The sequence below is a fragment of the Conger conger genome, chromosome 9, assembly GCF_963514075.1.
Source record: "Conger conger chromosome 9, fConCon1.1, whole genome shotgun sequence".
Lineage (NCBI taxonomy): Eukaryota > Metazoa > Chordata > Actinopteri > Anguilliformes > Congridae > Conger > Conger conger.
In genome coordinates, this window is record NC_083768.1 from 14,992,372 (window position 1) to 15,019,646 (window position 27,275).

General features: G+C 41.5%; 2 protein-coding genes across 3 annotated transcripts; both read left to right on the forward strand.

The window, feature by feature from the left end:
• The first annotated feature begins 846 nt into the window (after positions 1-846).
• LOC133137564 (protein shisa-7-like) lies at positions 847-20,619 on the forward strand. Its single transcript, XM_061255897.1, has 6 exons — positions 847-1,696; positions 3,535-3,683; positions 4,160-4,339; positions 4,769-5,539; positions 20,136-20,200; positions 20,497-20,619. The coding sequence occupies exons 1-6, from the start codon at positions 1,005-1,007 to the stop codon at positions 20,617-20,619; spliced, it is 1,980 nt and encodes a 659-aa protein (XP_061111881.1). The 5' UTR covers positions 847-1,004.
• LOC133137768 (uncharacterized) lies at positions 15,035-26,798 on the forward strand. 2 transcript variants are annotated; one of them, XM_061256103.1, is made up of 3 exons: positions 15,035-15,926; positions 20,136-20,211; positions 21,279-26,798. In XM_061256103.1, exon 3 carries the CDS (start codon positions 21,816-21,818, stop codon positions 26,685-26,687), a length of 4,872 nt encoding a protein of 1,623 aa, XP_061112087.1. In that variant the 5' UTR covers positions 15,035-15,926; positions 20,136-20,211; positions 21,279-21,815; the 3' UTR covers positions 26,688-26,798. The 2 variants fall into 2 exon arrangements, with proteins under 2 accessions (XP_061112087.1, XP_061112085.1); XM_061256101.1 differs by having other exon boundaries at positions 20,136-20,200.
• Positions 26,799-27,275: the final 477 nt, after the last annotated feature.

Below are 27,275 nucleotides of genomic sequence, written 5' to 3' on the forward strand. Positions count from 1 at the left end.
GCTATAATCATAGTCATTTTTACAAATCATTAGAGTTAAGATATACAATGACTATATATAGATATACAATCTACAATTCTGTTAGTGTGTGTTCAGGTTTTTTTAGTAAGGCTGAAAAGTTAGGTTTTTGCTGAAAAACATTGACAGAGTATTTGTTGACAGAGATATATCAGAATATTAATGTTTGCATTAAACATAAACATATACATCCCTTAAAAACATGTTTTAGTATTGAATGGTTTTATTTTTCAAAGCATTGAAGACCTATAAAAACTTTTTTCCAAAGAGGGCAATTTTGGTGACATTGTTGTTATACTTTGTCTACAATGCACTGCACAAACAATATATAGGTGTTCTATAAGGGGTTTATGTTTATTTGTTAAAATTATAAAATACTGCAAACATTTAGTGTTGAATATATATTGTAATTATCTTCTCAAGATGTTTATATTCCCATTTTCCTTTGTGCACTTTCTGTTAGAACTTATTAACAACTTTTCACTTGTACAGCTGTAAGTCAAAACAAGTATAACAACTATAAGTATAAGTATAACAACTCAAGAACAATTTCCATTTACAACCCATTACAGACACAAAATATTTCTCGTTTAATCTTAGAAAAAAAAGTCTAAATTAGACCATTAAACTAAATTAAGTTTATACGAGGTGTTTTTGGGGTTTATAGACAAACTAAAAACAGTGTTCGGTTTACACTATATTGAACAAGTGAGAGACTGAAAATTAGACCTTGACAATACATTGATGAAACTGAACAACCGACTGGAAAAAAAAACTTAAAAAAACATTTTGAAATTAAATACAATCACAGCAGGATTTTTTTTCCCCTTCTTGTGTGGATACATTTTCCAGTTTGATTCTTCTGAAGAGGATTGGTCAGATTTTTTTTTACAGCTGCCTGCTGCAGCTCAGTCTCGGTACTTTGGACAATATAACTGAGCAGACGTAAGTGCACTTCACTGAACTGGCAACAGTTCTTTACAGAAATGAAGCCCATCGTCTCTCACAGAGCGCTGTCACTCTTCCTTATCCCCTTCTTCATGTTTCCCTCTGGGTCTGCCACAATGGCAATCCCAGCTGAGCACCGCACGGCCAATGGAAGCCGGGGAGGCATCAGCTTGCTCATGCTGACTGGCCACAGCAGCAAGCGAACGACACCGACCCTGTCCCGGACAAAAACGGCAATAAAGAGAGTTGAAGCCCTTCCGAAACCCTTGTCACAGATCATGCTTCCCAGAAATGTGACTAGAAATGCCCTCAGGCCCCCGCTTGGTGCTGCCCAGGTAGAGCCGGCGCCAAAACACATTGTGGACGTAGATATCTGCAGGGGTTACTATGACGTGATGGGGCATTATGACCTCACCTTCAACTGCACAAAAGGCACTTTCATATACTGCTGCGGGACCTGTCACTACCGTTTCTGCTGCCAGCACAGAAGCAACCGCTTGGACCAGGACGCCTGCAACAACTACCACTCCCCGCACTGGGCCAACACCCAACCTCCGGGGATATATCCAACAGGCAACTCCTTGGACCCAGACTTTGACCCTCTCAAAGGACACCGCAGCAACACAGCATTTGTGATCGGGGGAGTTATCTCCTTCACCCTGGTGGTGGCAGTGGGCATCAAGGTGGCCTTCCACAAGGTTTCACGTCGCCCCAGAAATGCTGAGGACAGGTGACTACCATGTTAAATTGATTTATGTCATACTTGAGCAACTTAGTTGTGAGTACTGTTTTCGCACATTGAAATTGCTAACTATCTTCAGTGACACTACTGCACTTGTAGATGTAGATTTTAATGTTTTATAATGTTGGGTGGTCAAAAGAATTATGGCCAATTTAATTTGGTTCTTTTGGCCCTGCTGATGAGTACTTCTGCACATTATATCCTGCACAAAATATATCCTGTATGATGTCCAGTGTATTTTAAAAAGATGCCAAATACCCACCATCCCCCAAGGGTTTCTGTATATGAAGCCCTCATAGGGAGTCCAAGAAGAGGATTTTTACCAGATATGCTTAATATAGAGTACAAGGGGCATGCTGAATTAGGAAAGACCCAGAACAACTAGTTAAAGCAAACTGCTGCAAGGCTGAGCTTTATAATCTGTCTGAACATTATGTGCATTCAGCGCTTGAGGAATTATTTCACAATTTCTTCAACGGCCATTACACAGCATTTGAGTTTGTGGATTTTATCCCCTATTGGACAATTATTAAATTGCTGTAAATACATACGTGCACACGCACGCGCGCACACACACACACATACACACACACACGCACACACACATATCACACACTGTATATATGAATTCTGCCATATTCAATCATTTCCATCATTAGTTTAGCGCCAGAGGACTTATGATTCATGAAATAAATTACAATAGATTCAAAAACAGACAAAATATATTATAATTATGTATACTGTAATGCTTGTCCATGACAAATGTCAGCATTCATTTAATTTGGATTGTTCCAGTCCAATACTGGTAATGCTACCCTTGTCCCCTTATGATTAGAGGTGTTGATTTGGGATAGACCTAACCCTAATTCCTTGAGAACCACAGATTCTGCTTAAAGTGATAGTTCTCTTCCGGGGTTTTTTGCAATGACAATATATTATTTAGGTTTTAGTGTATGTTTTCAGTTACTTGCATTGAACACATTTATTTCACAATTATAAACATAAATACTCATTTTTAATATCATGCCATTGCTTTAGATATCAGACTGGGTTTGCCATAGGAAATGGTTCAAACTAAATGTTTTTTATTTTTTATCTTATTTTAGTAATAATTGAACAATATGCTCAAACAACTTTTAATAAATTTTAGTGATTATTTGTCTCACATTTGGACATTTGTGCAGAGCTATGCTCATGCAGTTGAATGCAGACAAGCACACACTCTGAAGCACATTATATTGCCAGCTGCATCTTTTCACACCACAACACCACAAGCCAAGTTTGCACAGACATGAATTGGAAGAAGACACTTCATGTACAGCTTACGCAAGCAGACCATGGGCTTCCGATCAACCATTGGGGGTTGCTAGAGAGTGATGTGACTTGGAACCCAGGTGACAGAACCCTCCTTAGCCATTCGCCATTTATCTATTGGCCTACCAGCTAGTCAGCACTGGTATGGTTAGGATTCAATCCTGGACCATGGGGATCTAATCATGTACCAAATATGTCTTAACAGGATGAGCCAACCAGCAACCCAGAAACTTCTTGAAGTAACAATAGCCTAAAAATATCCTTCACTGCACACAGAAACTGTCTTGGATGATTGAAAACATACACTAAAACTGAAGTCAATACACAAAATACAATACACAAAAATATATCTAGACAATGAATCATTCCATTTCGTGATCAATTAATTATTTTGACATTACAGAGACCTCAGCTGGTCTCTTCAGGCTGAAGTGGTTAATGAATATTTTAATGTTAAATGAGCCCAGGACAAGAATTGGATACCTAAGTACTTTCCTCTTTATTCTCTCTAGAGCTCTGGTAGATATCCTACGCCATCAGTCCAGCCCAGTTCAGCCAGAGGAAAGGAACAACATCACGGCCGTTGGCACTGGGGGAACTGAAGGGACCACTGACCCAAAAGGCCTTTACACCCCCGTCCATCAGAGCAAAGACAATCGCAGTGAGTGGCTACATAGTCATGGAAGGAGATTCATAAGCAAATAAGATGCACCCCTGTTTTATTCACATGTTTGATTCCAGCCCAATAATTAAACACTGTTTCAGTTGCTAGACAGAAGCATTTTAGTTAATATATTCATAAAACATTTCTGGCATTATGGTCTTGCTGTGAAGAAAAAATGATGGTACGATAGGTTCACTACTCAATCACGCTCTTGTCCATCCACCAAATATAAAATGTTTGAACAACAGCTGAGTATATGGGTGCATCTGGTTACAATAATGTGCTCATTGCAGCATTTTCATTGCATTTTATCTTGTGCATCTCTACTCATTTGCATGCAGTTTGTTTGTTGTGACTCCAGTCAGTGCTCTAGTGTGTCCCAGCACATTCAAGCACCGTGTTATAATGCACTTGACAACGTGTCAAACCTTTCAGCGCTGTGGGCGGTTTAAACGTGTTCACTACCCTTTCAGTGCGCATGAATAATGCCCAGCTGGCTTCTTCTGGGACACTGATCTCCACCAAACACAAGAAGATGGCTAGCCAACAGCCTTCCTTCTATCACTCTTTCCACAACCTGGCACAGCTGCCCCCTTCCTATGAGGCTGCCACTAACTCTGAGATCAGCAGATACAGCTCCCTGAAGAGGCTGGGTAAGAAAGGGGCAGGTAGAAGGGGCTGTAGAAAGGAATATTTGGGATTTAAACAAATGTGGACAGTCAGCCAGGTGTTCAAGTAGCTATTTTGCATGCATGTTAGCTGTTTACTCAGAGATTTTAGGTAACTGGGTTAAGTTGAGTCGACAACCTTGTTCCAGGAGAGTTGTAGGGTCTTTTTATTTCCACGTTCAATTGAAAGAAACTATGTAATCGATTGCTTTAATTTATCAGTAGTACTGAGTAACAAAATATAGCAGGTCATGAGATTCTGCATTGAGGTGAAGCATGGGGCAGAGTCCATGCAATGTGCCAAGACTTGTGTTGTAGGGCATCAGCTTATGTGATCGTCACTGACTGCGTCTGTTACCATCCTAAACTCACACATTTTCTCTCGCACTTTTCCTCAAAACATTCAAAAAACAGAAAAGGCCCAACTAGGGGATTACTCGGGCTACTGCACTTCCAAACGAAGGCCCAAGAATGCCCCTCCTTCATTTCATTCTTCCCAGCACCACCTTCCCTGGGGTGGGGACTATACCATGGGGACCATGGGGACCAAGGGGACCCTCCCTCAACGTGGCACGCGACCAGCATCCGCATTACCCTCAACCCATTATCCCTTAAAAGCCCAACATAATGCAAAGTATGACACGCTGTCCAAGCCCCCACGAAGAGTGAGGTCCCAAGACCAGCTGCTTACAATGGGCGATGGAAATACGTTATCCCGACTATCCAAAAACCAGCAGCAACAGTATTACAAAGCCATGGCAGCTGCTAAGAAGCCAAACTCTCAAAACATCCGGAAGTCACAAGAAAGGATTCTTGTGTCCCCTGATCAGCTAGGGGAAAGGGCAGGAGGTGAGGCAGGGGTGGGAGATTATAGAGGGCTGGTGCAAACTCTGCCTCGACTTCCACAGCACAAAAAATCACAGTCCCAACAAAACGTCAATGCCTCCACGCTCGATCGCCACCAAATGATCAAGATGAACTCCCACCCAACCTCTGGAAAGGAGCAGGAGAGGAATGTGCCTGTGCCAAGCCAGGGGGGTGGACCTCCAATGTGGATGGACTCACCTGGGGGAGGAACAGGAACATTAACGGGTCAGAATGCCAAGAGGTTAGCCTTTGCAACCAAGCGGCAAAACAATATTGAGCAGTTCATCCCTGGTGTTGGTGCTCCAGGAGGAGGGGGGGGTAGGGGAGCAGGGGGAAGAGGAAGGGCAACAGGGGGAGGGGGAGGGGGAAGGGGAGTAGGGGGTGGGGGAGGAGGAAGGGGAGCAGGGGGAGGGACTCAAACATTGAGGACAGTCAGAACGAATGAAGTGACTGTGTGATAGGGTGGGAGGAGAGGGATAAATGACAGGATGAAAGGGAGGATAAGGTAGAGGGAAATGTGCTATGGGTTTTAAAGGGGAAGAGAGAAAAGACATTAAAAGAGAAGGCATGGAGCTGTAGGGTGGCAAGATCAACAAAGAGATGTGGACTTGGGTGGAGGTTGCCATAATAACAGGAGAAGTCTGAGTGGAGTCTTGTACGACCTCATCAATTCTGAGGAAATGGTAACTACCTCCTCAGTCTTACTTGTTAGCTTGCTAGATATTACATTTTTACTTCTACCTCTACAAATGAATTTTCTTGCTAATTTCCCAGCTTCCCAGATAATTTCCCCATCCCCTCCTTTAAGTAAACAAACATAAATCAGTAGTGTTGCAAATTGAACAATGTATAGCTAAAGTAACTGACTAGTCAACTATATATACAGGAATTTTGAGATATGGTCCAAAGGCTGCCAATTTCTTAATGGTGTAGTTAAGGTTAGATCATTGTATTTGCTCTAAAGTATGCTACTCAATAGACAGCTTCAAAATGTAGTCAGGATATCTTGATACATTGTAAGCTAACTTACGCAAAATGTTGCACAGTGGTGTGTGTGTTTGTGTGTTCATCCATCCATTTGAAAATTAATGGACAGCAACTATTTCATACAAATATGGTAATTAAATAGAAGACATTATTCTGCTAAATGTTAAAGTCCTGTGGCTTATTTTGCATTATGGAGCCAATTTTGAAGAAGAGATGGAGAGGAAGAGAAGAAGTGAACAAGATCTACAGCAATGGATGGAAATGATAAAATTAGGTATCAATTGAAGATTTTCTTGATTTTGTTTGTGTTCTTCATGTTGTTAATAAATGTGCTAGAAGTGAAAAACAATTTAGAAACAAGGGAAGGTAAGAAAGCAACAGGGACATTTTCTGTAATATGAGTACAGGAAAGGTAAAGAGTGCATAAATAAAAGATAGTTTAATGAACACCACCCATTTGACCCAGATCACTTTGTTCTGGGGAATCACTGGCATAGAGGGAAACTCATGGAGTGTCCCACTTAGGTGCCAGCTAACAGATGTTCTCTGTTGCATAATGACTGGACAGAATTGTGTTTCATTTGTACTGGAGGTACTTTTATTGATCAAAAAGCCATTAAAAACACTGAACAGGTCAGAAGGCAGCATTTGGAACATGATGGAAACATCACTTCAAAAGAAGGGAGTAGACTAGATTGAAAGCTTTTAGGCCCAGTCATGTTTCAAGGAAACAGATGTCAGCCTTTGTGTTCTCTTATTGTCTGATCGAAAATATATATATATATTTGTTTTCATTTGGACCAACCAAATTCTGCGGTCATGGCTAGACCTGCTGGCTATGAATGGTGTGGAAATGTCACAGAAAAGCTTTCCAGTTACTGACTTCTCAGGATGAGATAATTACTTTTTATACTGGTAATGCTGTGGTTATCCGACTGCATTGTTGCATGTAAATTGGGATACAAATATAATGGTAACAATTCAATGGCATTGCAGTCTTATATATGAATTTCATTTAAATGCCATTGAAGTGATGCTCACCAACAAATGCACATAATTGAGGATACAGTCAAGCACAACTTAATAAGCAGGAAAATGATGTATACAAATAGTTGCACACTGGATGATGCATCGCACAGACTTTTGACTGTTCCACCTTTGGAGCTACGACATAAAGATCTGGGCATTAAACAAAGCCATTGAGCCTGAACAATGCACCCCGACAATCGGCTTTTACTTTGGAAATGGTGGGAATGAGGAATGGCACCTTATAAAGCATATGCCAATGCATACGAACTTGCAAGGAAAAACAAAAGTGTGTCCAACATCTGTCAACCATTATTGTGGGCTTTAATGAATACGTTCATCAAGGAATTTTGCAACAACAGAAGGGACAGGATGACTGTGCCTGGAAGGTCAACCTACTCTTACAAGCTATAGTTAGCTTCACATACTCGCCATATATTTGGAGAAACATCTTGGATGATAACAAAAAAGGGCTACTCTAAATACCATGTAGGCTTTGTGTCTACAGCGTCTGTTCTCTCTGAAACTTACGATTAATGTTATGTCAGATACTGGCGTGCAATACTATAAATTGAACATACATTTCTGGTGCACAGCTCCAGAATAAATTGAGGCTGCTTAGATGTCAAGGGTGTTGAAAGTACAAGCACCATGTGTATTATTACCAAAACCAAGCCAGACATATTTATGACTGAGCCATATGGATATGACATTTTATTCTGTGAATTACATTTTACATGTTATCTCCTTTTTATTACTTTCTATAACCATGTTTGAGTAACTGCTGTCTGTAACTGCTGAAAGCTTCTGTGAAAGTGAAGAGTGGCTTTAAAGTGAAATGTTGCTATCTAGCCTACGTTCCATTGAAATGTTCAGCTATTTTCTGTTTGTATTCATTATTTCTTTAGGTTGTAAATTGTGTTTGTGCCTCCATAGTTATGCAGGAGGTCGGTTGCAGAATGCTATATTTAGGAGATGGTGACCATGTAAGGACAGGCCTGAACCTCCTCTTATATTCATTTTGCATATTGTCAGGTTAAAGGTTGTGCCAGTGTTCTATTGTATTTCTACCATCTGGCACTTATTTTTTGCAATGAAAGTCGTTGCTGCTATGTTGAGAATTTTTACATTTAGAATATTGCTAGTTTTGTACTTTGGTATACTTGTGTTGTCTTTGTACTTTAGTATAATGGAGGTAAATTTTTTAAGGTACAAAGTGTGTTTTTTTAACCTTTATGTGTGCATTAGAGGAATTGAGGACTGAGTCCCATTTTCCCATACTCAAGCCATCCCCAAATCCAGACTCATCAACTGTGCGATAATACAGGAATGTAACCACTGTGGTGGGCAAGGGACTGCAGCACATCTGCAGGCTTTTCCCCTTGACTGAGCTATGATAATTGAATGATTGATAAAATGTAAACTGATTTTTCTGACAGATAATGCTTGTACATTATACAATGTTAATGTTTGTGCTTGTGAGTGTAATTACTGTAGAATATTATGAATTACTGTTAGTCTCTTGATTGTCCCATTTATATTTTATTCTTGGTGGGTTTTAAAACTTTTCCTGGTTTTTGAATATTTGAATTTCTTATTAATTCTTAAAAAAAGATCTAAACAATGAATAGATTTCAAAAAAAAAATTCACAGCCAGTGGTGATGATGTCATAGTGCTGACTTGTGATGTCTTGGTGTATATGTGTCTGTGCACATGTCATATAAATGACTGTTACAGTAATATTAAATCTTGCACAATCTGAGTTTTGAATCTTAAGATTGAGTTCCCAAGGTTTCAAAGAATATCTTTCAAAGAATAATTTAATACTCTGAATTCCTTCCACATTGGGACCAAAACAACTAATGGGTCATCTGAATTCACAGTAAACATTTACATTTGAGGACAAATACAACTCTTGCTACACTCATATGGAATATGGCTTCACACATGTGTAACTGCTGGTGAACCCTAATTGAAACACTGTGAATGTGTATGGTTTCTCACCACAGTGACATTTATTATGTCTATGAAGCCTGCTTGGGTTAGAGTTTCACCTTACTCTGAGCAAGATTATGGATCCTGCCCTGAGTGGATTTGCTGAAAGTCACAGAGGGCAAATGTACAGTTTCTCTCCTATATGAACCATATGTCTCAACACCTGTCTGAACTCTGATGAGATTTTAAGCTTGATGGTTGAGTGAAAAGCTTTCCACAGTAGAAACAGAGAATGAATATGATGTTTTACCAGTATGGGCTCTGGTGTGTTTTTAGGCCTGACAACAGACTGAAAGTCTTCCCACACAATGTGCAGGAATAAGGCTTCAGATTTGTGTTAAGCCCCTCACAACATTGTGTGGGTGAGCTGAGAAATACAGACAAGCCATTCCCACTGTCTGACTTTGCTGTAAACACAAATCCATACATATTTAACTCCTCAGCACCTGCAGCACCTTCTGTGTAGTCAGTAGCCTTGCGACCCATGGCAGATCGTAATGCAGCTGCACAATACAAGCCACCAGTCCAGCCTCCACACAGCCTAAAAAATACATAGCAGCCCTGAGGAGAAATCAAAATTCTACTACAAATTAATCACAAAGCACAAATATGGACACACAAATAGAGAACATTTGTAAAAGATCAGACAGAAAGTGGCCATACCATTACCGAATGGCTGGAGCTAAGCAGGTGTGGGCTTGGTTAGTACTTGGATGGGAAACTTTCTAGGAACATTAAGTTGTTGGTGGGCCTGTAGGGGGTGATCTTCCCTCTGGTCAAATTATCCCCAATGCCCCAGTGCAGTGATGGGGACACTGTGCTGTAGGAGATGATGTCGTTCAGTACGGGGTTCCCTGCTGTCCTGACTAAATTCCAAACATGGCTCACTCAATCTGCCACCTAATCATCCCCTGGTTTCATTGGCAAAAAAAATTGTTCCACTTTCGCTGTTGTGTGGTGACCATTCTGGTGCAAAATGGCTGCCGTTGCATCACCCAAGTGGGTGCTACACATTGGTGGTCAGGTGAGTTTCCCCCCCACCAGTGAACAGCACTTTGAGTCACTGGCAGGTGAGAAAAGCACTATATAAATGCAAGGAATTATTGTTATTATATAAACACCCCAGATTGCCTGTATGCTGTCTTGTATATAATACATATATTTGGCTGCAAGCTTTTTTCTGTATTTACGATCTTCAACGGTCTTTAGTTGTTCCTGCAGGCCACTGCCGCCCACGTTTGTTTCAATGTTCTCTGCCTTGATAGAAATCAATCCAGAATCCTGAGTTTGGATACGACTGAAAATAATATTCTAAATTGTTCCAACAATTTAATAAGCCTGAACGTACATAATATCATATTTATTATGCTTTTATCATCCTTGCTTAAAGAAAGAGTTATCTAGATGGAAACTCCTTCTTTAGACAAAATGTGACCCTGGTAGTGGCAATTAGGAATTGTTCTTTTCCACAAAATGGTTACCAGCTTCATGGTAGGTACACTAAAGTCCAGATAACCGATTCAGCTCAGAATATTCTATGGTGAAAGTGTATGAAATGTTCACATTGTGTCTGTAACATAACATGTTCACAAGCTGTTGACTCACACTGCAAATATTCACATACCCCACACCCATTCAACAATAAACTTAGCTCCATATTAAAACGCAATATGCCTATATATAAGCCATTGCAAGAGTCGCAGATTCCCAGCAATTAATGAACGATCAACAAAAAGTGTATTTTACAGCTAAATATGATTCATTTTAGAATAATGTATATAGCGTATAGTTAGTATTTGAATTCAGTGGAGAATTTGTTCACGTTCATCAGATCAAGAGCTGCCCGGGTCCTGGAATGGAGGATTAAATTAAGGCTACCTGCCCCGCTGACCTCCCATCATCCGAGATATGCTTTCAAAAAGTTTGCTCTCAAAATGATTGAACAAAAAGAACAATTTGTATTACCCTCCAGCAGCAGAATATACATAATCAATGGTAGTGGGAATTCAACCAAGCAGTGTTGAAGGATTCCTTGACCTTGCTAACTTTTCTAGTACAGAGCAACATTAGCATGGTATTCATTATGAACTTACATTTGTTCTGAAGAAAACTAAAATTGTTTTGAAAAAATTGCAAACTGCAATACTTTGTGGAATTTTACAAATATTCTTCTGTGTGGCTCAAGAAAAAATTGGCCCCTGGAGGGTAATTTGTTCAGTGTGCAAAAAATCTTTGTATTCATAAATACTGTCCAAAATAATATTATTTTGCCATGGTAAATTCTTTGGAATTTGAATGGACTCCATCTATTCAAGTAATTTTTTGGCAGCAGAGGCTTAATAAACTGCAATACCTCCAGTGGCCACTGGTGTTGGGAGCTTCTGGTGGAATGTCAATCCCAAATCCACAGGTGTCAAACTCCAGTCCTGGAGAGTCTGCTGGTTTTTGGGATGTTCTCAACACCTGTGGTTCATTAAAGTCATTGACTGGCTAAACAATCCACACACCATGTTCTCAAGGCCTTCATTGACAGCTGATTGGAAGGAAACCCCAAAAACCTGCAGATGCTGCAGCCCCCTGGGAATTCAGTTTGACACCCCTGCCCTAGTCCATTGATTCCAGCCCTGACATTCTACCTCTCAGACCGACAAAGCTCCCGCCCCTTCCTCTCTAATTTATTGAACCAGGGATACATACTTTGAAATGTTAATTTAGTAAAACAGAAACCACTGTTGATGTAAAAAATTACACCATACCTTTTTGAATTGTTTAGGACAGTTTATTTGAAGATAAATAGCACTCTTATGGAGGAGCAGTTTACGTTCACATAGACTACATAGAGTAATGATAAGCTCTTTCATATTGTCGTAGCCATAACCCTCCAATAAGCAGAGCACCACAATAACTGAAACATCCACTCAATGAGCACCTTATTAGGTAGACCTGTACACCAGCTTGTTATTGCAAATATTTAATCATGTGGCAGCAACTAAATGCATAAAAGCATGCAGACATGGTCAAGAGGTTCAGCTGTTTTTCAGACCAAACGTCAGAATGGGGGAATAAATGTGAGTTGTCTAGAGAATGGTGCAAAAAAACAAAAAACATCCAGTGAGCAGCAGTTCTGCAGGCAAAAATACCTTGTTAATGAGAGAGATCAGAAGAGAAGGGCCAGACTGGTGAAAGCTGAGAGGAAGGTGACAGTAACGCAAATAACCACATTACAACAGTGATATGCAGAAGAGCATCTCCGAACAGACAACGCGTCAAACTTCTTAAGTGGTTAGGCTACAGCAGCAGAAGACCAATACGTAAAAAAGAACAATAATAAGTAATAAATACCCAATGAAGTGCTTACTGACTGTATATGAGGTTTACAGATACAGCCTAACGTAGACTCATCGTGATCCAAACAGTTTGCTCACGCTGTTCTGAACAGTGCAACTTCATGACTAAAAACTTCCAGATCATCTTTGCTTTTTGTGTGTGTAAATTCTAATTACTTACTTATATAGTCACATCAGCAATCGATTTCATCATACCTGCTAAAGAGAGACTACGAACCGGACAAGCTAATACGGCTCGGCAAAAGTGTTCCTTTTAAAATTGTTAACCCACATACACACGTCGTTTTATATAGACGGTATCGGTTTTTAATTAAGGTTAAGATTAAGCAGATATAGATTAAATAGAGATTTTACTGCATAACAGAGTGCACAACTGTAGTATAGGCTAGTTGTGCTTCAGGTGCTGTTCGGAACATCGTGAGCCAGATATTTGTAGTTGTCTCTATATGTATTGGTCCAATTAACATGAATCCAAGTGTTTTAGTGTCTGTGATAGTCAATAAGCAACCATAATCATAAACCACATTCCTCATTGAATATACGTTAGCCTAGCTACCTAAATGCTAAACCATCATCGAGTCTAACAATAAGCCAACTTAAATGATAATGGTTACGTTTCACAATGTGCCATATATTAATAGTTCAACGTTACCTTTTATCGGACAGAATAGTTAGCCTACATCTTTGCAACGAACGTTACACTTGCGGCTATAGCATATCCTGTGAAATTATCGATGTGCTTACTCGGGCTCTATACAAAAGCAACATAACATACAAAATATGATTTATAGGCTATCTATAAATCTACATTCACGCAGAAATATTTGTTTTTGTTAGAGCACATTACAGAAGGCACAGCATCTGCAGTGGAAACCATTCTCACTCTCACCAGAAGTGCCACTGCGAGTGAAACGGGAGACGATTTGATTGGAGGGTTGAGAATACCTTTGGTGAAGCCTCTCAGTGTCCGCCATTTTGAAGGGCACGGTTGGCGCAATGCTGTGGAGCAGCGAAGATGTAATAAAATGGCCTCAAATGGGTAATCCTCACAATTGGGTATTTTTATCCACAATTTTAGCAGAAACATTGAACTTTAAATCGCACTATCGACAGCTGTTTAAATCGCTACATTTGGTCGTTCTTATTTATTACTGGCTACAAATAAGTGTAATTTTGGAGAAATTCTGATAAGAGAACAAAGTGAATTAGCTGCGAAAATAGAAATATATTAACACAGTAACTGTGACACTCAGTAGGCACTGTGTTTTAAGAATAACACACTCGCGCGCACACAGACACACAGATTAATTTACTTTTTCGATTTGTTTTGTGTATGTGCGTATATATAATAACTACGTATTTGTTATCAGCATCATTATCATCACTACTATTTTATACTAGTCTACCTTATTTCTTATGATTTTCCATTATTATTTCTAATTCCCCTATCATAGAAAAGTTATTGTTTTCATGTGTGCTTGATGTTAATTTATTTCTTGTTATTTATATTGCTCAGTGTTAAATGCGAGAGAGCGTGAGAGAAAGAGCAAATACCTTCATGTTGAGAATTCAGTAAGAAGTGCATCGAACTACAAAACTTGAACAAAGTTACTTCTTATAATTTGAGGTACATGCTCATTTGGCAGGTTTACCCAAGTTTACCAAAATCGAATTCAATTTCAGGGTTCCTATTTTTACAGATTTAGATGCAACTCTGATAGAAAATGCGACAAAACACGCACACAAATGTGTACGTGTATACTCACAGTACCGAGTAAAATAAAAAAGAATGTATGCTGAATGAAGGTTGAGCTAACACACACAAACACCCCTTAGCATGGTATATGCCTAAACAATGAAAAAGCATATCAAATAGATGGTACACATTTCAAAACAAGGCCACCAGTGGTGAAGTTGTACACTGAATATTTTAGAACAGTGGTCTCAAGTCAGTGCCATGCAGGGCCGTATGTGCGCTGTTTTTTCATTCCAACCTCAGATCTTGATTATATAAGTAATTCAAATATTTGTTGAATTAAGTTAAAGTGGAACGCGTTAGGCTATTTGCGTTGTCTAAATAACAACTGTTGTTTACAGCAGACAAATGCATATGACTGAATGAGTAATTGGAATCAATTAAGGCAGCATTAACTGGTTGGAATGAAAACCACACGCGGCTATTCGTGGCCACGAGGATATTGTTTTAGAATGTGCGCATTCTGAACATCGCATTGGATAGAAATGGTATCCTGACAAATAGGCTTCTTTAAAAGATGAAGTAGGCATCGACAGAATAAAACGCTCCCTAAATATTAGAAAAACTCAATGTACATATTTGCTATTGGATTAAGTGACATGATTTATAAAGTCATGAGGTATGGAATTTTGTTGGACACTGGAGAAAAAAATAATCACATAACCCGGAACCAGTTACAATCCGGAAATGACTGAAATCAAGCGAACACATTCGAAGACGGGGGCACCTAAATTTTCACGGGGAAGGCAAAATATTGAGCCGACACAAATTATAAAAAATAAAAATAAACAAAAACACCGCCAACAATAACTAGGAGAGTTATACAACTTATATTCGCGTCGATAACGATAGGAAAAAAACAACAAAGCATAGGTCACTTTTGCGTGCTAACGTTAGCTCAATCCAGCGGGTTTTGTTTGTTATGCTAACCAGCTAGCTAACGGTTCGGAAACGGTGCAGACGGGCGGATGGGGAGGCCATCGAATAATGTTGATTAGTTAGTTAGCGTATTGGGGTTTTGCTTGTATTTTTTTTTTTTTAAAGCTTTTCCCCACCCATCGATTCTCAAGAGCGGGCTTTTGCTAAGGAGAGCATGCTATGTTGCTAATTAGTTGTTTAAGTTAAACCTATTTAACGATGGCCTACGTAACTCGCTGTATTAGCTAACTAATGTTAGCTATATAACAACAAATAATGATAGATAACTAGAGAGTCGTGGAGGCTACTCGTTAATCTTTGCCGTTTGCACGATAACCTAGGCTAATTTGCGATGTAACATAGTCCAACGTTAGCCCTCCTTTGTTCCAGAGCAGCACAAAACCATAGTTGCAAGCTATCAATGTTCACAAGCTGCAGTAAGTAAATTGATGCAGAATACCACGTCGCTGACCTCACATTGTCTGCTTTTCATATAGTCTAGCTATAATTAGCTCGTGTAGAAATATTAGATAGCATGTTTGTTATCGAGAGATGTGATTACACGAAATCAGTCTCGCTCCCTATCCCTTGCTCCCTAATCACTCCGATGACATTCAAATATGTAACGCTCGATTACATCAGTTTTGGTTTGCTGACATCCATCCACACCAACAGGTAAGATATTGGCTAATGCGGTATAAAATGATTCTTTTCGCAATGAGATCGTACAAGTCAGTTTGTAGCGAGCGAACTATTTCTAATTTTATGAGCTTGTTCGCTAACTCTGTTGGCTAACGTAACGTTCATATGTTCATCCTGGTAACTTATGTTATGGATAGCTAGCTAGGCTAAATCGTTTTATGATTTAAAATCCTGGCCGCTGTAAATGGGCAACATTGTTAATTTAGCTAGCTAGTTAGCTGACCATCGGTGGAAGTATTGTATTTCCGGCCTAGCTAAGCATAATTTGCATTTGTTATTATTAAACTTGTTGAAAGTTTGAAGGGGTGTGTGAGGGGGAGGGGGGGGGGGGTTGAACAGTCAAACCGGCCTTCACCAAAACGACTCGAGTGAGTGATCGTGCGGCTTTTAAGTTAACTCATAGCCAAATATTATGCAGCTACAATACGATGAGGATGAGATTGAGCTAGGTAGGAATGTGATTTAACCTCAGCCTATTCGTAAGTTCGAATAAAAATAATGGCAATTTTATTAATGGTATGAACCTACATGTGAATTACAGTAGTTACCACCTGAATGCTTTGCATCAACTGTTTAATTGATTCAGTTCTCTCACATAAGTCAAACGGGACAGATTTAATTAGCAGCTCAGGATGCCATTAAAAAAAATATTGGCTGCCAACAAGTGGTATCTTCAAATATCGAATATCAATGTTTTCTGAAAGCACTTGGCCTGTAGACATGTGAAATATGAGGCATTTGTGAAAGATATGAGACCTGTGAACATTAAGCGTTTCAAATCTCAAAACACCACTCAACTCTTTGGGCAAAATATAGGACACACAAACCATAGTATTGTGCTCTGTGAAGTTCTCAACGGGCTGTTCTTCATTAAACTGCCAGCTCCTACCCATGATATGATATTTGTTGTCACCTGTTCCAGAGTTGCTTGTCTTTTTTGCCTTGAACGTCAAACCAAATAATGGAATGGACCTCATGGTCATGGAATATGCACTTTCAACCACAGTTGTCTGTTGTTGAGGATGTTGCAACCCTCAGACATTTTGTACACCACCATGAGCCTGCTGTGATGTTGAATGCTACAAGTGGCAATATGTAAGATTCTTGTTTTTGGTTGTTTTGCTGATATCTGCATTGGTATGTGGTATTGCACACAGCAGATCATGTGTACCCTTTCAAATATCACAGGCTTGGCTAGCTTTAAATGAGCCAGGCTGAAACGCATACAAAAGCCATTGTTTGTCTATACATACGAATATATACATGTGTATTGGCCCAAGTATCACCAAAATAATGCTGATGTTACTTTTCACTCCAAATACTTAAAAAAAATTATGAAACAATATTAAAACCATAGCATCCATTAGCCAAATGCTTACGTTGAACTCTATAAAAACACAATTTTTTAGACACTGCACCATTTTATTATTAGATTATTGGCATAACACTGTAATAAATCCTTTTCTACAACAAGCATAGCATATGTTAATGAAAGATAATCTGTTAATTTATGTCAGTAAATGTTCTCCTTTCAAACTCCTCCACCGATTGAAACAATATTTTCATTATTTTTACTGTTCTGCCGAAGATCACTTTCCGTTTTCGCAGCCTTGCCTTCAGATTGTTGCTTCGGTTTGCTTTGTTTAGTGGTCTGAGCCGAGGTTGAAGGATCCGGGGAGGATTTCAGAGACTTTGAATGTCAGACAGTCCATCCATCCATTATCTTTACCCGCTTATCCTGAACAGGGTCGCGGGGGGCTGGAGCCTATCCCAGCATACATTGGGCGAAAGGCAGGAATACACCCTGGACAGGTCACCAGTCCACACACACACCATTCACTCACACATTCATACCCATGGGCAATTTAGACTCACCAATCAGCCTAACCTGCATGTCTTTGGACTGTGGGAGGAAACCGGAGGAAACCCACGTGAACACAGGGAGAACATGGAAACTCCACACAGAGGGGCCACGGCCGACTGGGATTCGAACCCAGGACCTCCTTGCTGTGAGGCAGCAGTGCTACCCACTGCACCACCGTCAAACAATTCTTCACCCAACTCAAGTAGGCTAGTAGTTCACTACAAAGAAACAAAGGAGGGTGTTAGGCACTGTAATTTGCCCCATGCACCGAATGCCTGTACCACACATACCTCCCTGGTGACTAACCCCACTGGCACTGTTAAAGGAAACTTCTGGCATTCAGATCATTGTTACTTCATGTACTTATCAGACTATTAATAAATAGATCCAAGCAATAAGATCTTTTTTTCACCTTCATTTTTTTTGTTTCATTCACCACGAAAGTATGGCCTTATTCATTCATGAATTTCCTGGGCGTCACCCTATTTGCAATTTCACAAAGCATCTAGGGAGCATGATGTCACATGCTTGCTTGCCATACCTGCATTGCAGTGTCTTATTTGCAATCACATGCAAGACCGATACAGTTTGTAAAAATATACCAAAGTATATTGTGAAATGGCACATATTTTACCTCAGCAGCCTGAATATTCTACAAACAAACAAATGGAATGCAAGTTGGGTAGTGCTTCAGAAAGTGAATTAAACGCAACTCAAAATGTACAGTGAATGCAGATTGCTGCCATTGTGCTTCTTGTTTACCGATGTGAACAGCTGGTGTACTTAGCAACAGACATTGGACAGGTCGACCAAGGGAAACGACAGCAGTTGATGTCAGAACTGTGAAGAGAACCCCAAAAACCGCAGTCAGTGATATCACAAACAATCTCCACAGGGCAGAGTGAAGATTTCTCAATTCATCGTTCGAAGAAGACTTAAAGAGCAGCAGTACAGAGGCTATGCCACACGATGCAAACCACTCATCAGTAGTAAGAATAGGAAGGCAAGATTACACTTCGCCATGAAATACAGAAATGAGCCACAAAAGTTCTGAAACTGGAAGTCTAATGGACTGATGAGTCAGATTAACCTCTGTCAAAGTGATGGAAAGACAAAAGTGTGGATAAAGAAGGGATCTGCTCATGATCCAAAACGTACAAGCTCATCTGTGAAGCATGGTGGAGGGTAGTGTCATGGCTTGGGCTTGCATGGCTGGTTATGGTGTGAGCTCACTAATCTTTATTGATGATGTAACTCATGATGGTTGCAGCAGAATGAATTCAGAAGCCTACAAAAAACATCTGCTCTGCCAACTTACGGAGAAATGCGTCCAAACTAATTGGGAGAAACTATCATGCAGCAAGACAATGACCCAAACACAACTAAGGGCTTCATTAGGGAGAAAAGGTGGACGGTTTTAGACTGTCCGAGTCAATCACCAGACCTTAACCCTATTGAAAATGCATTTCACCTGCTGATGAGATTGAAGAGGACCCCCCCGCCCCCCAAACAATTTTCTATTTTTAAATGACACAATTGTTTTGGCTGGATAAATACTGGAATTCAAAGTTGCATGAGAGGGCAGCTAAAAGATTCGGTGGAACGTACACAAACAAGGCCATGAAATTAATGTGCAATTTTGTTGTAACGTATCATTAAGATTTTTAAAAAATTGATAAGTCTCTCTCACTGTGTGTGCATGAGTGTGCGAAAGAGATGTGTAATTGATGGATTTTCTAGCAATAGCCTATGAAAAAACAGCTGCGCTGATAGGAATTGCGCTGTATTGTAGGGAAGCAATGCGCACACCTATTCACATTTTAAAAAGTACTGTCAGTTCTGTGATGTTCAGATGTTCAGATTCAGCCTAATACTGGAAAAAATTTGAATGGAAATTGTCCACATACAACATATAGTCTAAGACTAAATTTAGCCTAATCTGTGTCTGTGCCACTCACATTTTTTGCTGTAAAGTATTGCTGTAAATTAATTGTTAAAACAGACAAATTGTTTGTTTCTTTATTCAATTGTGGGGAATAGTTTTTTCAAAATATAGGTCACTATGGCAATATGGCAACCAAATTGTCCATTTCGGCAACCAAAAGGCAATGCTTGGTTGGCAACCACTTTTGAAAGTTGGTGTCGAGCCCTGCTTAATGCTCATACAGATTGTATGACTTTTGACCATCACTCACCAAAACGAATATAATCAACTTGGAGATTAATAAAACATTTCCTACTCTTGAAAATACTGACTCAGATTATTGTTATTTCGGCTGTATGTTGATGATTTAATCATTTTCTCTACCCGTTCACAGCATCCAGTGACAACAGGAAACCAGGCAAGGACGAGACGAGAAACATTTCTTCAGTCAGATCACAGGTCAGTCACAGGTCAGTGGTGCTAAAGGTGCTATTTCTTTTAGCGAGTTCTTTGATATGCAAGCCTGTTCATTAAATTGTCCTTTTATTAATAGACCATGGTGCTTCAGGTCACTCTGTTGCTTGATTGCTATTGCCTGATTAAGCAAACTGGCCAACACCAGTTTAAAAAAAGTAAATGAAAATTGCCCCGCCAACGTGTTTCCCATCATAAATTGACACCAAGTCATTAAGGGCCTGTGTCCACTACGCTTCTTTTTACGAGTGCCAGCGCCTTTTAAAAATTATTTTCCATAGGGAGAAAGAGCATGCGGCCACATGCAGCCGCCTTTAGTGAAAGCGCTGCAGCTGGCATCTTTTCAAGAGCACTCCTACTTTTTTGTGCTGCCGCTTGGGCGCTTCAAGTTCAAAATAGTGTAACTTTTCAGAAAGGCATGGCGCTCGTCAGTGTCACTTCTCATGATCCGACCAATCACAGCTTAGCTGGTGCGGGACTTCAAAATACCCTAAAGGCCCTAAACGTGACCTGGCCGGCTTCGTAACATCGTTTCAAATACAATGGCAAGAATATGGAGGAGAAGCTTGTTTTAGCTGCGTCAGAGTATCTGTACTAGGGCAAGCATCCTTCGGTTTGTTGAACTCATGTTGAAAACGAAGGCCTAAATAAATAGAAACAAACAACAATGAGTGATATCTTCCCCAATGGACAGACGGCATAAGTTAGAATGTGTAGGTGAGATGTCATAGATACATATGCCACACGCACTGCTTTTTTTTCTCAGGGCATGGAAGTGTTTTATTTTCAGGCATCATCCCAGCGTTTCCCAGCGCTCTGCCAGCACATTTCTTCCAGAAAAGAAGCGTAGTGGAGACAGACCCTAAGGGTTTGAGGGACATTTTTATTTTCATTTGGTGCATTGATTTTGCCGATTTTACATTGTGTGCCCTCAAACCTGAAAAAACAAGATTTTAATCAGGAGCTCTACTGAACTAATGTTTACTGTAAGACAACTTACACTCAATACAATTATGTCCATCCAGTAGGAACATAATAACACTTATCTCCCTTTTCCCCTCAGTGTTTTCAGGAGGAAGAAACATGATAAGAGGCAAGGGAAAGAAAGGAAAGGAAAAGAACCCATGAACTTTATTCAGTAAAAACAGATTTTGACAGAGCAACATTGTCTGTGGTGGAAGTTTCTTGAGGGATTACAAATACAACAGTCAGATATGTCACATGGATTAAGGCCAATTGTCTGGATGCCATAAAAACGGACAAGAAGAAATTTGACTAAGCGATAGACTATAATGGAGGCATATGGCCAAAAAAAGTGAGAATCACAGAATATAGCCTATATGGTCAAACGGATACTTTCCATTGTCATTGAGCAAATTGAATCATTGAAGAACCACAAAACAAAATAGACATTGAACACTGCACAAAACAAATCCCAGTTTTTTATGGCCTGAACTCGGAAGATAAATTACTTAGGATTCAACAATAAGATAACATATTGTTTGTTTTTGTCTTCCACTCGAGAACAGAAAATTGATAAGGAGTTATATCCTAGAAAAAAGACACCTCCCTAAAAATCCTCCGCTGTGTCTCCTCTTGGATGGAGAGTGGGGGCGGCGGCCGATCATCAGCAGGAGGGGGGGACAGTAGCAGAGCTGCTGGGACAAGCGGCAGTGGTACTAATATCAGTAGCAGAGGAAGCAGTTCACGGAATAGTGGAGGTTCCAGCTCTGGTGCCTCAAGCCGAAGTTCATCTGTGAGTGGTGGGGGGATTATTGTTTCCACTTCTGGGGCTGGAGGAGGGGGGGCAGCACCACCTCCTACCAGTGAGTGGGAGATGTTCCAGTTTGGAAAATACTCGATGGACATTTTAGAGATGCTGAGTGGACATCAAGCCCACCAGTTTAAAGGTCTTGGATTGGAGAGACAACTGCAACATCAGCAGCATGCTCAACTTCAACACCAGCAACAGCTACAGCAGCAGCCACCACCTGGTGAAACATCAGGACCACTTCTATCTGGGCTTGGCCTAGGAGCATTGCAAGGATCTAGAAGCAATGCTTTTGCTGATTCCTCTTCAATTTTTGCCAAAATGAGTGTCCCATCCACGCTACCACAGCAAACTCAGTCCTCTTCTCAAAGTTCACGTAAATCTAGCAAAATAAGTGCAAGTAGTGGTAGCGCAGGTGGAAGTGGAGGTTCTGCAACAGGGTACCCACAATTCTTGCGCCCATTTCACCCAGCAGAGGCAGCTTTAGCTCAGGAGCAGCTACACCCTGGACTGGGACGCTTTGAGCACTTTTCATCAGGAAGCAGCAGTGGAGTGGTGACTTCACCACCACCACCACCTCCTTTACACCCAGGTCTTACTGTACCCCAAGCATCTCCTGGACAGCCATCATCCTCACCCTCCCCTTCAACCTCAGCTTCCACCTCGAATAACCCTAGCAGTAGCAATACTGTGGCTTCTCTTGGACAACAACTTGCTGGTGCTCAGTCAGAAGCACGGAGCCTGCACCAGCAGTTCAGTTGCATGCTGGCAGCCAATCAGTATTTTCTCTCTGGAGTGCCACCAAATGCCAGTTTGGAGCAGTTTTTGGTTCAACAAGGTACCCACAACCATCTTAGTTTGGGTCAAGGTGGAGATTCAAATTCAGGCCTTGCACCGCCTCCTCTCCATTCCTCTCACAGTCACGGACATCTTACTCCTCAACAACAGCAGCAACAATTGCCACCCCATGCCTTGTCCCACCCTCACCCTCACCATCCTCTTCACTCAGCGCCTCAACCACCCCCCTTGGGCAGTTTTGATTTTCAAGGTATTCCAGTTCTCTCTTCAAATCAGATAGCATCTTTGATGCAACAAGAAACTGGCTTGCCTCTTCCTCTACCACTCCATCTCTCTCTTCCTAAAGATGAGGGGAAAGACAGTGGAGGAAGTGGAGGTGGAAGGAGAAAGAAAGCTATGCTTGGCTACCTTCCACAGAGGAAATCTGACAACATTAGTAGTAGCAGTAACTGCCACAGTAGTGGAGATGCAAACCCTACCAGCAACTCTGGTGGACATAGCCTTGAAGGAACTTCAAGTCTTGTTGGCGGCAGTGGACGAGTTGGTATTGCAAGTCTAGGTGGAGACCCATCTCCCCTCCTTTCTTCAGCACAAACAGCCTCTTCCTCAACAGTCTCTTCCTCTTCTTCTACTGCTCCATCCTGTACCTCAGCCTCAGTCCTTGTCACAAATTGCTCACAACTCTCTAAAACTGAAAGTCAAGGCTCACTGGCACCCACTCCTACTCAGCCTGAACCAGAGCCTCTTTACCACTGTGGGGAGTGTGGCAAAACCTTCACTCATCTCTCCAGCCTCCGAAGGCACCTACGCAGTCATGGTTTGTCTACTGGTGGTGGAAGCACCAACCCCAATCCTAATCACAACCCCAGCCTCCCCCACTCCACTCAAGATTTAGCCTCTCAGTCCAACCATCATCACTCACAGCCTCAGCAAGATCCCTCTTTAGGCACCCAGCAACAACAGTCAAATCCTGCCCCGACTTCATCATCATCATGTCCCAGCCCGGAGAAGACCCACTGTTGTCCTGAATGTGGAAAAGGATTTAAGAAAAGGGGGCATCTTCTCCAGCATGGAGTCATTCACTCAGGGGCACGTCCCTTTGCCTGCCCAATCTGCCAGCGCTCTTTCAACCGCAGAGAATCGCTAACCCGGCATGAGAAGATTCACGAAGACAAGCCTTACCGCTGCCCGGCTTGTGGCCGCTGTTTTCGGGAGAGCACCTCTTTGCTCAACCATGCAGCCTCTGGAACATGTGGCAAACCAGGAAGGAGATCACGATCCAGGAAAAACAATAGTCACAGCTCTGGACCTGATGGACAGAAAATTCATAAGGTTGGGGCAGAAGGTGGAACAGGAATAGTAGCAGGTGGAAGTGGTGTAGGAGAGTACCAAGGGGCCCAACTTGGTGCAGGTGTGGCTTATGGAAAAGCTGAAGGTGGTGGAGTTGTCAGCTGTGTAATGGGAGTAAATGAAGAAGAAGAGGATGATAAGGCTTCACTGTCTTGTCAGGGTCTGTTTCAGCAGGGAAGAGGAGTGAATGCAAATGGTGGGAGTAAAACCGAAGGAAAGTATGGACATGATTTTTCAAGGAATTATCATCAAACACCTTATCGAGGTGATGACTACCGTGCAGAATATAAGCAGCACCGGTCACAATCAAACTCTTGTTATCCTAGTGATCCTCCTTGTGGAAATGGAATGGCAAGTCCAGCACTTAGGAAGGCTCCTTTAGCCCCTACACTGCATCCACATCCTCAGAGTCAAACTCAACAGCAACAGCAACCACATCTTCCCCTCTCTTCTCTTTTGGACGACTCCGAAGATGATGTTACCAGCTCTGTTGGCAGCGCAATGTCAGCTATTGCAGCAGCTGCTGCTGCCTCTTGCATGCCGGGTGAGCTTAACAATGGTGGAAGTCGAGGAGAGGAAAGGCGTGATATTATCGGGGGGTTGCTGGGTGGGCTTGGTTTTGGGTCAGTGGGCACCTCCTCTGGAGGACCTTCATCAACATCCGGTATGAATAAAACTTACAGAGGACAAGGTGGAAATGGGGAATCCATGGGTGGCACTGTAACAACACAAACCAATCAAAATCAACAACAGAATAACCAGCAGGCACCAAAAGTGAAACCCAAGCGGCCTCGTAAGCCCCGTCCAAAGAAGGAGCCTGGAACAGCAGGTGGAGCAAGTGGAGAAGTGAAACGTAGACGTCATACTCAGAGTGGAGCAGGAACTAGTGGAGAAGGTAGAGAACGACCATTTCTGTGTAGTGTATGTGGTCGTGGCTTCAGTCGACGTGAGACCCTTCGCAGACATGACCGTGTTCACACAGGGGAGAAGCCATACCATTGCGATGTTTGTGGCAAAGATTTCCGCGAAGCATTCCACCTTACAAAACATCGCACAGTTCATTCTGGGGAGAAAAACTACAAATGTGAATTATGTGGGAAGGAGTTTGGTTATGCCCAGAGCCTGAAGAGACATGGAAAACTACACCTGAAAGGGGAATTTGGTGATGCAGGCACAACAGCAGGAGTTGGTAGCAGCTCTGGGGCAATCCCTGGAGTGAGTGCCAACCAAGATGGTGAACAAGGAACTTCTGATTCTTACTATTATTCTCAGGATAAGACTCCAGGCTCTAACACCCAGCCCCCTCCAAGACTTTACACTTGTGCTATTTGCTGGAAGTCTTTCCGTCATCACTTTCACTTGACAGCCCATCAGCAAGCTGTCCATGAAGGTGGGGACAAACTTTTCTGCTGTGAGGTTTGTGGGAAGGCCTTTGCATATGCCAATAGCTTGACAAGACACAGACTTTCACAACATGGACTGTCTCGGACAGGGCAAACGCACCAGCCCGGAGGTGACCGTGCAGGTAGGGTTGGGGAAGGCCCTGGAGTAACTGGATCTCTGACCGAGAGTGGGCAAGCAACAAATTCCCTTCTTCAACTTGGGCCACCTGGTGTAGCCCAGGGGGGGCAACGTAGCGATGTCTCCCCAACACAGCATCCTCCTCATCCACAACCACAATCTGGGTATTCTCCTCTATTCTACCACCCTGAACCTGGTTCCACCCACTCATCTGCTTCCAGTGCCCCTCCTCACTCCCATCCCCTCCAGACACATTCCACTCAGTCTGCCCAATCTCATCACCAGCAACCTGCAGGAATAAAAGGGGCACCTGTATATCCAACTGGTCCAAGCAATGTCCTCAATCTTGCTTCCACTGCTATATACCAGCCACTGTCCCAACAGTACCCTCACTCCCAACAGCGGCCAGCTGAAATTCTGTCTCCACATCTAGAACAGCAAGGAAACATCAGGAAATACAAGAAGAAAAAAACAAGAAAGAATTATCAAGGATATCAGAACACCCAATCAGTCAAACAATTTTCTGCAAGTGAGCAAAAGAATGAACAGAATAGACTGCAGAAGAGAAAAATAAGAATTCGTAGACAGCTGTTCAACAAGAAGAGAAGACTAGCTGAGCTCCTGAGGGATAGAGGAGGAAGAACACGGCATGGAGGACTAAGAGTTGGACACCTCTCATCTTTAGATGTCATACAAAAACAATTTGTTTGTCCATTGTGTCCCTGTAGTGCTTTTCCCCGTAAGGCTGCATTCTTGGTCCACCATGCTGCTAGACACCATCAAACGTACAGCTGCCGCCAAGCCCGTATGGAGTGCATCCTTTGCAGAAAACGTTTTCGTAAGTTCCTAGCAGCTCTCCGCCATCGGGGTTTCCATCTTGCTCGAGGGTCTTTCTCTTGTACACGATGCCCCTCTCGTTTCTGGAATGGAAGCCTCCTGGAGAGGCATAAGGCTGTTTGCCAAGGTGTTCAAGGACATGGTAGTGACTGGGGAGTCAAATCAAAAACTGCAACAAAGAGGACACGGAAGTAAAAAAAAAAAAAAAAAAAACGCATTAAGAGGACAGCAGTGGTAACACTGTAAGATGTAGGTATTTTTAAGATTGAGAGCGACAGAAAGTTGGAGGATGAGATTCTTTTTAAATGATGGGGTGGGGTGGGGGGGGGTGGGTGAGGGCAAGCGTTCAGAGGTGAAATGTCTTTCATCTGTGCTCTCAGCAGTATGGCAAAAGGGAGAGCATGCTCATTAAGGACAGTCATTATTATATATATAATATGACTTTATATGATCGAAACTAACCCCCAAAGAAATGCCTCTTTAGACATGGATTCATTACATGGCTTCACAAAAGGGGTATTAAGATTTTAAAACTTACGACTGTTTTTAACAGCACCATAATCTTTTAAATATACTCAAACTATCATTTTATGTTGACTGACACTGTGCCAGGATAATAGATATCAGTAGAGTAATCCTAATTATACTTGTTTTATGCCAGTTTATTTTTATCCTTTAATTTAGCAGTTTCAAAGTTAAGTCTGTCTCTATTATGTATGCTATGTGTAGTTAATGTTCCCTGTGGAGTTGTGCTGGACAGTTTTTATTTGTACAGGCGTTTTG